The 12,902-nt window shown below is 47.7% G+C and overlaps 1 protein-coding gene across 1 annotated transcript in view; it reads left to right on the forward strand.

The window, feature by feature from the left end:
- The first annotated feature begins 385 nt into the window (after nt 1-385).
- Nucleotides 386-12,902, forward strand: part of ACTR5 (actin related protein 5) — a 156,210-nt gene continuing 143,693 nt past the window's right edge. The window contains exon 1 of the mRNA XM_069243778.1: nt 386-815. Coding sequence (XP_069099879.1) covers nt 453-815 — 363 coding nt within the window. The 5' untranslated portion in view covers nt 386-452. The remainder of the gene's footprint in view (nt 816-12,902) is intronic.

Raw genomic sequence — 12,902 nt, forward strand, 5'->3', positions numbered from 1 at the left:
AGTTTGGATGCAAAAATAAACTGGCATAAAAAGCAATGGAAATATACAGACGGATGTCCATCACTTTAAGTTCTTGGAGAAGCTGCCCTCTGCTCCGCTATCTAGTTTTGAAACAGCGGCCTTACAAACAGCGAAAAAAACAAAGTAGACAGCCTGCATGCCACACAAGCGAATTCTTTATCACCCCACCGTGCGCTTCCGTTCTCAATATATCTTTGGTATAAACGGCAGGCCTGAAATTCGTTTTATCAGAAATACTAAACTGTTAGGCTGGGACTCTTTCTTTGTTCATTGCTAGAGTAGTTCAAACTGTCATTCGTGTGTCGTGTTCTATAGTCTGTCTTCTCTATACACGTATCCAAGGCTGTTGCTAGGAAGCTGCGCCTGCGCGCTTGAGGCTGAAGAACTGGTTCTCTTATACGCCGCGGTCAGCCTCGTTGTCCCGCTGCAAGATGGCGGAAATGCCTGCTAATGTTTTCTCTTTCAAAGATGCCCAATGTGTGCCAGACGTGGCGCTGGAGCCAGATCCCGCTGTGCGGAGTCCGCGACCTGTACCGTTGGTGCTGGATAATGGCTCATTCCAGTCGCGGGCGGGCTGGGCCTGTTCAGCCGAGCCTCGCTTGATCTTCCGAGCCTTGGCTGCCCGCAGCCGTGGTGCCTCCCGCTGCCAGACCCTGATTGGCAACGACATGGCTAGCCTGGAGCCCTATCGGTGGCTGCTGCGAAGCCCGTTTGAGAGAAACTTGGCGCTCAACTTGGAGTTGCAGGAGCTGTTGCTGGACCACACGTTCCAGAAGCTAGGAGTATGCGGACAGGTGCGCATGTGTGGAGACATCTAGGATGAGTTCTCTTGTTTTGGGGAGAGGGGTATGGAATATAAGGCCTGGGACTGCAAAAAATTCAGGACAAAAATTCAGGACAAAGGGTCAAAGTTCAGGACAAAAATTCAACAACAAACGTCAATTTTACGCAAGAGAGTCCATGCCTCACTATGTTGTCAGTATATTTATTCACTCTTTTTTAACATAGCACTATTTATTCACTGTGGTCTTTTTGTGATTGTCTCCTGGTATGCTACATTCAGGTGTCACATTACGTCCTTGTTCAGTAGTAAATTAGTTCCCTTCAGTACTGCGGCAAGGCCATCCCCCCTAACCAAATCTACCCATTCTTTCTTGAAGAGAAAGTAACAGCAATTTTTTGATTGTTTCTGAGCATTTTAAAACCACTGGCAAACAGTTTGGGAAACATTAGGGTAATTAACTTTATGCTAGTTTAAACAAATTGAACAAAAAAATCTGGCTTACCCCAACCGCCCATGGACTTTCAACCTAAAAAAAAAATTAAAGAGGCAGGGCAGATGGTTTGGGTGACAGTCTCACACCTAATGTCAGGATGTGAGGTACCCACAACTTGTCTGTAGTCTCACATCACTAGAGTGTATGTCAGGGACTCTACAATTATCTTACATGAGTCTACTTTGCACTATATGACACTGCACCACTCTGCATTACTGCACTCTATGCCACTCTATTGTATGCCACTCTACTCTATGCTACTCTGCTCCAGGCTACTCTACCCCATGCCACTCTATGCCACTGCACTGCGCGCCAATGCACCCTAAACAACTGCACTGTACGCCACTGCCCTCTACTCTGCACCACTGTACCCTACGTCACTGCTCTCTGTGCCACTCAACTCCACTCTACATCACTGCAGTGACACTCTACTCTGCAACATTGCACTCTCCGCCACTGTACTGTACACCAATCTACTATGTACTACTGCATTCTACGCCACTGCACTCTATGCCATTGCACTCTATGCCACTCTACTCTGCATCACTCCACTCTACGCGACTGCACTCTACAGCACTATACTCTACTCTGCACTGCACCACTTTACACTACGCCACTGCACTCTGCTACATGGGTCTACTCTGCCCTCTATGCCACTGCACCACTCTACACTGCTGCACTCTCTGCCACTCTATTGTATGCCACTCTACTCCATTGCACTCTGTGCCACTCTATTCTGTCCCACGCCACTCATGCCACTGCACTCTAAACCACTGCACTCTACGCCAGTGCACTCTAAACAACTGCACTGTACCCTGCACCACTGGGCTCTACGCCACTGCTCCTATGCCGCTCTACTCCACTCCTCACCACTATGCCACTAACTTTTAGCCATGAACAGCAGCCACTCTGGTGTATACCATGGCTAGAACACATTGGCAAAGCCAATAAGTCTTGTATAGACTAGACCTACCGGTTTTGCCAAAGTTTGTTAGTTCTATGATGTACCGAGGCCCCTGAAAGAATTGTGAATATACAAGTCCTTATTTTAAACATGCATTTGACGCCTCGTCAGGGATAGTAAGCGCTATATAAATACAATCACATCATATATAGGCTGCTACAAAATGCGCAAATACATTTTGGTTAAATAAAAAAAGTGCTTCTCAAATACAGATTTGAATAATATAGAGTTTATACCTAGTACTAACATTTTTTATAACACTCCATTAAAACCACACACTCCAAAACTCACCTTGGAGCACCATTGCAGCACCTCTCTAAAAGAAAATATATTTGCCATTAGAAAGCTTCAAGTGACTCCTTTGGTTAAAGTGGAGGTGGGTTTTCATGTCCCTTTACATTTGCAGATTTACCAGTTGCCCACATTTGCATTTCTTTAGGGAAGGAGACCCCCTGGCAAGAAGGCCTTATCTGCCTGCCCCTCCCTCCCTCAGAGCACAGGAGACCCCCTGTCGTTCACTGCAGCTGGGGAAACTAATCTGCCTGTAGTTTCGCCCTGCCGGCCTTTGTCCTTTTGGTGAAAGGCTAAAATTACGGACAAATGCCGTCCGTTAAGCCTTTCATCACGGACAACAGACCGCAGGGCGAAATTACGGGCAGTCCGTGAAATTTACGGACGGGTGGTCACCCTAGGCTGCAATAACACGCTGGACCAAGTTTCTCATAGGTTGGCTTTCCGAGTCTCGGTTAAATGAGTTCTTTGTGCAGTGCGATCCATTTTTGAAGCACTGTATTATTGGATGAGTGGACTGAATTGCTTTAAAACTGACAGCCACCAAAAGTAGGAAGAGAATTGTTCTAGAATCCCTAGTCGCTGTGCACCCAGTTAAAGTTTAGATCTTTAAAACTGAATGATCTTCTCCTCTCTAATGTACCTTTCGTTACAAATCGGGACCCCCTCCTACTAAAGTGAATTCCAGTGCATCATCGTTGCTCCCTATTTTCCTCAAAGAAATAATTACACTAAATCAACTTCCATCCCATGGAGTATAAGGGCCCTTACCTTGTGCTTCAGTTGTAAATAAAAACGTGCCCCTACCCAAAACTCTTACGCTGCTGCGGCAATTAAATGTGCAAGCACAGAATATTGAGGCAGCGTAATCCTGAAGTAGTCTCGGACCTCTTTAATCCATTCACAGCCACTTCCTGTCCCTTCAGTTCACCCTTGCAGCATTCTGCTTTCTCCCTTTGTGACGCTTTTTCGTATTTCTCTTCCCCTGTCTTTTCCATTTGTGTCTTTTATTCGCTGTGAATGCTTGAGACAGAAAAATAGGTACCAGCCCTCAAAAATAAGTCCCGGCGCCCCGCACCGAATCAAATTGAAACACTACCTTTACCAAAGTAATTGGTCTGATTTAAATAACGTGTACCTAGATGTGCAACTATGTTTTGTGTGCATTATTGTCTTAACTGACATATTTGTTTCTGACTTTTAAAAGCTTACTTTTCATTAAAACGTTGTGTAACCATCACAACTGATATTCTCTGCTGTTTGGTGCTGTGAATAACTCTCCCTACTTGAGGGGGTAAAACTATTTCTCAACAAACATAAAGGCTAAAAGAGCATTAAATCTATATTCGAGATTGCGAGGCAGCTGCGTTCCTAGTCATCTCATGTATTTACCACCTTAAAGTAATTACCCTTCTGTGATGTAGCTGAGGTAATTCATAGAAGTATGGAAAGGCTCCCTTTGGCATAGTAGGTGAGGTAAAATTATGTACCTTCAGATTAAACGCCATTGATTCAAGTATTTCCTGACCTATTAGATTACTTGTTGCAGAGATAAGTGGTGCTTGTATGGTGAGACACTGAGGGTGTGTAGGGAGAACTGGACTGGACTGAGAGGCATGAGCATTTGCTTTTGTGTTTAAAGATGCTTGGAATGCTTTGATACTCTGGCAAGACCTAAGGTTACTACCATGGAGCTAATATGAAAAGATGATTTTGGAATTGCACGAGGTACTTCCAGATCATGTTGTTGAGACAAAAGGAGTCAGTGGGTAGGATCAGAGTGGGACCACATTGTGGAAGAAAGACCGTTGTTGGTCTTCCATGATGGATCCTGGGATTAGTTGTTAAGGTGGGAGAGGAGCTTGGGCAAGACCATGTATGTTGCATGGTGAAGAAGACATAAGGATCTTTTCCAATTTGTGTTGGAGGTTATCGGACCCCGTTAGGTTTGAACGCTGGGTTTCTAGAGAGGAGTTCATGTGAAGGAGACCTAAAGCTGATTCTGGGTGGATCATTGGAATGACAATCCAACTGCAGTGGACAAAATGAGATCCAGGTTTAGAATGGTGGGCGGTTTGTCAGGGAACAAATAGGTTCAGCGCGTACTTGGCAATGGCAGAGCAGCAGCTACTTCATAAATGTGGGAAAAAGAGCTATGGAGAGGAAGTTATATGAGAAAAAATCCCAGGTGCTCCCTTACCAAGTCTTCCAGAAGGCCAACAAAGAGATCCTGTCAAGCAAGATAAATAGGTCTATGGAACAGCGAGTCATAAGATTAAGCTGAGTATGATAAGCCAGTGCATACAATAACATTGTAAAATCCGAAATTCTAATTAGACACTGAAAAGGCGAGATGTCAAGTCGATGGCTGAATACGTTTATATTTAGTCAGGTAGGCGAGTGACCACCAGTTCCCACACTCTGACATAAGATGCATTCAATTGGTATGCAAATATGAGGCTTAAAAAGTTATTTTTTTTTTTTCCCCCCAAGGTTCAAAATAAAAATGTTTTTTTTCAGGGTTCAAATTATCATCTATGTCTGAAGAGTTCTTTTTGGAAGGCACCATCATTTCCTTCGGAGATGCCGATTACATTTAAATAGGCTCAAACTTTTTCTTCACTTATGGTGGTTGACAAGAATCTGATGCCTTCCAGCGGTCAGCACTTAACTGATTAACCCAGCTTGCCGGCCTTTATGTGCATCAACCCAACTTGCTGGCCTTTATGTGCATGGCATTTACCAATGCTGTTATGACATTACAGCCTCTTATAATGGCTTTGACTGTGCTGGGGAAAAAGCAGGAAAAAAGATTGCTTTATGTACATAGTGCCTATAGGATACAAAGATTTGAATGTGACAGACAGCATGATGATTAAGCATACTTTTCGGATGTAAAGTAGTCCCTCAAGCACTACAATGAAGACACTTCTTGACAGGCAGAATAAATCCTACAAAGAGCCAATAAAATGAGGCAAGAGAGAAATGTACCTTTTAGCCATTTAAAATAAACAGAGTAGCTTTGGCTTTGTCCAGAGGATGTCTTGCAGACAGGTGTGCTGTTACCCAGGGCCTAATGAAGGGCTTTTATTTTAGATAGATTTATTGAACCTTTTAATGTAACATAACCCAATTTAGTGTAGGTACAAATTAGAAACATGCTTTCAAGTTAACCTAAGATGATTCTGCAAAAGAATTTACTTGTTTGTAGGTACCTTGAGATTCGACCCATCCCGATACAATAGTCACATCTGAGCAGAAGAAAGCCCTATTATTAATAGGTCAGTTAAAGTATTGAATTTACAGGCCTCAAGTCGGCATTTCTGTTCATGCACTCAACAAAAGCCAACCTAACATGCATCACTATGTAGTCTCTGGAAGTCTTACCAGACCCAACTCAGTAATTATTAGCTGTGACATTTTCTTTGGTAATGTGCTCATGAACAAGTGTGAGGATTGCGACCACATCCTGAATGTTATTTTGTTTTGGAAGAAGGTATCTTTTACTCATATCTGTTGAGACAGTAAATTACGGAGGGTATTTGGCACTGTTGAAGTCTGCAAACATGTTAATACTTAATACTCTTGATATCCATCACCGCAAACACATCTTTGCCTTTTATAAAGTCTAGTATGTTTTCTTGTGGCATGCAGAGTGTAGGAAGTTGGCTCTGTATATACTATTTCAAAGTAAGAAATATTGTGCACAGAGCCCAAGGGTTCCCCTTAGAGGTAAATTAGTGGCATAAGTAGATAATTCTAATGCTCTATTTTGTGGTAGTGTGGTCGAGCAGTAGGCTTATCAGAGGGTAGTGTTAAGCATTTGTTGTACACACACGGGCAATAAATGAGGAACACACACTCAAAGACTTACTCCAGGCCAATAAGTTTTTATATTGAAAAATATATTTTCTTAGTTTATCTTAAGAACCACAGGTTCAAGATTTACGTTAAACACTTTAAATGTAAGGTACTTCACTTAGATACTTTAGGAACTTTGAATGAAAACAATATCATGTACAGTCTTTGTAAAAATGGCAATAACCTATTTTCAAAGTGGACACTGTGCAAAAATCAACAGTTCCTGGGGGAGGTAAGTAAAGGTTAGATTAGGAGGTAAGTAAAACACTTACAAGCCTCAGTCCTGGGTCATAGGCAGCCCACCGTTGGGGGTTCAAGGCAACATCAAAGTTACCACACCAGCAGCTCAGGGCCGGTCAGGTGCAGAGGTCAAAGAGGTGCCCAAAACACATAGGCGCCTATGGAGAACTGGGGTACTCCGGTTCCAGTCTGCCAGCAGGTAAGTACCTGCGTCCCTCGGGGGGCAGACCAGGAGGGTTTTGGAGAGCACTGGGGGGGACACAGTAGGCACACAAAGCACACCCTCAGCGGCACAGAGGTGGCCGGGTGCAGTGTGCAAAGCAGGCGTCTGGTTTTGTATAGGTTTCAATGGAGGGACTCGGGGGTCACTCGAGCGGTGCAGGCAGGCACAGGGGGGGCTTCTCGGGACAGCCACCACCTGGGCAAGGCAGAGGGTCACCTGGGGGTCACTCCTGCGTCGAGGTTCAGTTCCTTCAGGTCCTGGGGGCTGCAGGTGCAGTGTTGGTTCCAGGCGTCAGTTCCCTTGTTACAGGCAGTCGCAGTCAGGGGAAGCCTCTGGATTCTCTCTGCAGCCATTGCTGTGGAGGTCCAGGGGGGTCGTCTCTGGTTACTCACGGGCTTGCAGTCGCCGGGGAGTCTTACCTGAGGTGTTGGTTTTCTGCAGGTCGAGCCGGGGGCGTCGGGTGCAGAGTGTAGAGTCTCACGCTTCCGGCGGGAAACGTGAAGTCCTTGGAAGTTGCTTCTTTGTTGCAAAGAAGTTGCTGATTTTGAACAGGGCCGCTGTTCACTGGAGTTTCTTTGTCCTGTAGTCCAGGGCAGTCCTCTGACGCTTCAGAGGTCGCTGGTCCCTGTCGGATGCGTCGCTGGAGCAGGTCTTTGAAGTTGGAGACAGGCCGGTAGGGCTGGGCCAAAGCAGTTGTTGTCTTCCTCCTTCTCTGCAGGCTTGTAGGTCAGCAGTCCTTCTTCTTCTTTCTTTAGGTTGCAGGAATCTGATTTCCTGGGATCTGGGAAGCCCCTAAATACTGAATCTAGGGGTGTGTTTAGGTCTCTGAGGGCAGTAGCCAATGGCTACTGTCCTTGGGGGTGGCTACACCCTCTTTGTGCCTCCTCCCTGTGGGTAGGGGGCACATCCGTAATCCTATTGGGGGAATCCTCCAAACTCAAGAGGGAAGATTTCTCAAGGCAGGGGTCACCTCAGCTCAGGACACCTTAGGGGCTGTCTTGACTGGTGGGTGACTCCTCCTTGTTTTTCTAATTATCTCCTCCAGCCTTGCCGCCAAAAGTGGGGGCAGTGACCGGAGGGGCCGGCATCTCCACTAGCTGGGATGCCCTGGGGCGCTGTAACAAAAGGGGTGAGCCTTTGAGGCTCACCGCCAGGTGTTGCAGTTCCTGCAGGGGGAGGTGAGAAGCACCTCCACCCAGTACAGGCTTTGTTCCTGGCCACAGAGTGACCAAGGCACTCTCTCTATGTGGCCAGCAACATGCCTGGTGTGTGACAGGCTGGCAGAAAATGGTCAGCCTACACTAGAAGCCGGGTAGGTAGTCAGGGGGCATCTCTAAGATGCCCTTTGGGTGTATGTTACAATAAATTGCACACTGGCATCAATGTGCATTTATTGTGCAGAGAAGTTTGATACCAAACTTCCCAGTTTTCAGTTTAGCCGTTATGGTACTGTGGAGTCCGTGTTTGACAAACTCCCAAACCATATACTCTTATGGCAACCCTGCACTTACAATGTCTAAGGTTTTGCTTAGACACTGTAGGGGCATAGTTCTCATGCACATATGCCCACACCTGTGGTATATTGCACCCTGCCTTAGGGCTGTAAGGCCTGCTAGTGGGGTGACTTACGTATGCCACAGGCAGTGTGAGGTTGGCATGGCACTCTGAGGGGAGTACCATGTCGACTTAGTCATTTTCTCCCCACCAGCACACACAAACTGTGAGGCAGTGTGCATGTGCTGAGTGAGGGGTCCCTAGGGTGGCATAAGACATGCTGCAGCCCTTAGAGACCTTCCCTGGCATCAGGGCCCTTGGTACCAGTTACAAGGGACTTACCTGAGTGCCAGGGTTGTGCCAATTGTGGAGACAAAGGTACAGTTAAGGGAAAAAACACTGGTGCTGGGGCCTGGTTAGCAGGGTCCCAGCACACTTTCAAATCATAACTAACAACAGCAAAGTCAAAAAGTTAGTGGGTAACCATGCCAAGGAGGCATTTCCTTACACAGAGTTTATCAGACTCTCAAGAAAGGAATGTTGAAACTTAAATAATTTTTTCTGCTCCCAAGTACAAGTGGCTGTAGAGAACACTGCTAGAATGAGTTGGGTACCTTCGGGCACAAAACATCTCCTAAAGTACTGCAAATATATATTTTAAACACTGTGGGGGTCATTACAACCCTGGCGGAAGGCGGAGAACCGGCGGTAAGACCGCCAACAGACTGGCGGTCTTACTCTGTGGAATTATGACCATGGCGGTTACAGCCATGGTCATCCGCCGGTTCTCCGTTCCGCCCGCCGGGCTGGAGACCTTGGTCTCCAGCCCGGCGGCTGTCACTATACCGGCGACGGTATTTGGACCCGGCTTACCGTCGTGGATTTCCAGCGGTTTGAACCGCCATGAAATCCATGGCGGTAAGCACTATCAGTGCCAGGGAATTCCTTCCCTGGCACTGATAGGGGTCTCCCCCATCCCTCACCCCCACCCCGACTCCCTCCCCTACCCCCTGCCACCTCCCAAAGGTGGCAGGGACCCCCTCCCCACTGCGACCCCCAACATCACTTCACCCATACCCACACCACCTACATACTTACACGCACACACGCCGACATACATGCCTACATTCACACACAGTCATACACGCGCACCCACATTCAAACATACACGCACACATCCATACAGACATACCCACAGACATACACGCACTCATTCCCATACACACAACACCCCCGCAGGCATACACGCATTCACACACCCCCTCTACATACACACACGCACACCCCCATGCACACACCCAAACCCCCCCCCACCCCACCCCCCCTCCCCTCACGGACGATCGACTTACCTGGTCCGACGATCCTCCGGGAGGGGACGGGAGCCATGGGGGCAGCTCCGCTGACACCACAACGCCAACAGAACACCGCCACGGCGAATCACAGGACGTGATTCGCTGGGTGGTGTTCTGTTGGCGTGGCGGTGGAGGTGGAGCAACCTCCACTTCCCCGCCTCCCGCCAGTATGGCTGTTGGCGGCTCTCCGTCCGTAAAAGGACGGAGAGCTGCAAACGGTCATAATAGGCCGAGCGGCAAACCGCCACCAATGGCGGTCTTACGCACGACGGTCTTTAAAAAAGACCGCCGAGGTCAAAATGACCCCCTGTGTTTTATTGGCAGTTTTTGCTTTTATTTTGCGATTGTTCCCATTGTTTGGGAACTTCCCCATTCTTTGTTGTGTGATGGGAACTTTATAACTAATCTGACATCTTCCTCCTAAGTGTGTTAGGGTTTTCCTCATTGAGATGAATTTTCTTGAGGAGGACCTTGATCTTTATGATAGGTTTATTATAACCTACACCCCAAGGGGGCCATCTATTGTAGTGAAAAATGTATCATCTACTTTTGCCTGGTCTTGTTTCTTCTTCTTTTTGTTTAAAAAAATATATATATATTCTCTATGCGAATGAATCAATACATGATGAAAATGTACAGACTGAATAAAGTTTGCATGTAACAGTAAGGGCCTGATTACGACTTTGACGGACAGGATCCTCAATCACAAACGTGACAGATATCCCGCCTGCTGTTCTACAAATTCCATTGAATATAATGGAACTTGTAATACGGCGGACGGGATGTCTGCCACATTTGTGATGGAATATCCCATCCGCTAAGGTCGTAATTAGGCCCCGAATGTCCAAAATGCAGCATCTACAAAATTCTGATGAAACATATATAAGCATCTCAGACAGTCCTGATAACGATCTGTAACACAAAAGAGGCTGTCATTTCTCGGTGCCCGTAAGGCGTGAAGAACCAATGCAGTGTATAGCCACTCAGTAAAAGATGCAGAGGGCTGGAGGAGTTGGGATGCGAGAAGAGAGAGTTTAAATCAAGTGTTTGCCAATAAATAAATCTTCCTAGGTAATCCACTTTACAAGAAAAGGTGGAACACGTTTTGAACGTTAGATTACTATAAGCATCCCTGTCACTTTGGCATTGGACTCATTGTTAGTGAAACAAAATGAGGTGTTGTAAGGAAATGCCTCCTTGGCATGGTTGCCCCCTGACTTTTTGCCTTTGCTGATGCTATGTTTACAATTGAAAGTGTGCTGAGGCCTGCTAACCAGGCCCCAGCACCAGTGTTCTTTCCCTAACCTGTACTTTTGTATCCACAATTGGCAGACCCTGGCATCCAGATAAGTCCCTTGTAACTGGTACTTCTAGTACCAAGGGCCCTGATGCCAAGGAAGGTCTCTAAGGGATGCAGCATGTCTTATGCCACCCTGGAGACCTCTCACTCAGCACAGACACACCGCTTGCCAGCTTGTGTGTGCTAGTGAGGACAAAACGAGTAAGTCGACATGGCACTCCCCTCAGGGTGCCATGCCAGCCTCTCACTGCCTATGCAGTATAGGTAAGACACCCCTCTAGCAGGCCTTACAGCCCTAAGGCAGGGTGCACTATACCATAGGTGAGGGTACCAGTGCATGAGCATGGTACCCCTACAGTGTCTAAACAAAACCTTAGACATTGTAAGTGCAGGGTAGCCATAAGAGTATATGGTCTGGGAGTCTGTCAAACACGAACTCCACAGCACCATAATGGCTACACTGAAAACTGGGAAGTTTGGTATCAAACTTCTCAGCACAATAAATGCACACTGATGCCAGTGTACATTTTATTGTAAAATACACCACAGAGGGCACCTTAGAGGTGCCCCCTGAAACTTAACCGACTATCTGTGTAGGCTGACTAGTTCTAGCAGCCTGCCACAAACCGAGACATGTTGCTGGCCCCATGGGGAGAGTGCCTTTGTCACTCTGAGGCCAGTAACAAAGCCTGCACTGGGTGGAGATGCTAACACCTCTCCCAGGCAGGAATTGTCACACCTGGCGGTGAGCCTCAAAGGCTCACCTCCTTTGTGCCAACCCAGCAGGACACTCCAGCTAGTGGAGTTGCCCGCCCCCTCCGGCCAGGCACCACTTTTGGCGGCAAGGCCGGAGAAAATAATGAGAATAACAAGGAGGAGTCACTGGCCAGTCAGGACAGCCCCTAAGGTGTCCTGAGCTGAGGTGACTCTAACTTTTAGAAATCCTCCATCTTGCAGATGGAGGATTCCCCCAATAGGGTTAGGATTGTGACCCCCTCCCCTTGGGAGGAGGCACAAGGAGGGTGTACCCACCCTCAGGGCTAGTAGCCATTGGCTACTAACCCCCCAGACCTAAACACGCCCTTAAATTTAGTATTTAAGGGCTACCCTGAACCCTAGAAAATTAGATTCCTGCAACTACAAGAAGAAGGACTGCCTAGCTGAAACCCCTGCAGCGGAAGACCAGAAGACGACAACTGCCTTGGCTCCAGAAACTCACCGGCCTGTCTCCTGCCTTCCAAAGATCCTGCTCCAGCGACGCCTTCCAAAGGGACCAGCGACCTCGACATCCTCTGAGGACTGCCCCTGCTTCGAAAAGACAAGAAACTCCAGAGGACAGCGGACCTGCTCCAAGAAAAGCTGCAACTTTGTTTCCAGCAGCTTTAAAGAACCCTGCAAGCTCCCCGCAAGAAGCGTGAGACTTGCAACACTGCACCCGGCGACCCCGACTCGACTGGTGGAGATCCGACACCTCAGGAGGGACCCCAGGACTACTCTGATACTGTGAGTACCAAAACCTGTCCCCCCTGAGCCCCCACAGCGCCGCCTGCAGAGGGAATCCCGAGGCTTCCCCTGACCGCGACTCTTTGAACCTAAAGTCCCGACGCCTGGGAGAGACCCTGCACCCGCAGCCCCCAGGACCTGAAGGACCGGACTTTCACTGGAGAAGTGACCTCCAGGAGTCCCTCTCCCTTGCCCAAGTGGAGGTTTCCCCGAGGAATCCCCCCCTTGCCTGCCTGCAGCGCTGAAGAGATCCCGAGATCTCTCATAGACTAACATTGAAAACCCGACGCTTGTTTCTACACTGCACCCGGCCGCCCCCGCGCTGCTGAGGGTGAAATTTCTGTGTGGACTTGTGTCCCCCCCGGTGCCCTACAAA

The sequence above is a fragment of the Pleurodeles waltl genome, chromosome 7 (genome assembly GCF_031143425.1).
Source record: "Pleurodeles waltl isolate 20211129_DDA chromosome 7, aPleWal1.hap1.20221129, whole genome shotgun sequence".
Lineage (NCBI taxonomy): Eukaryota > Metazoa > Chordata > Amphibia > Caudata > Salamandridae > Pleurodeles > Pleurodeles waltl.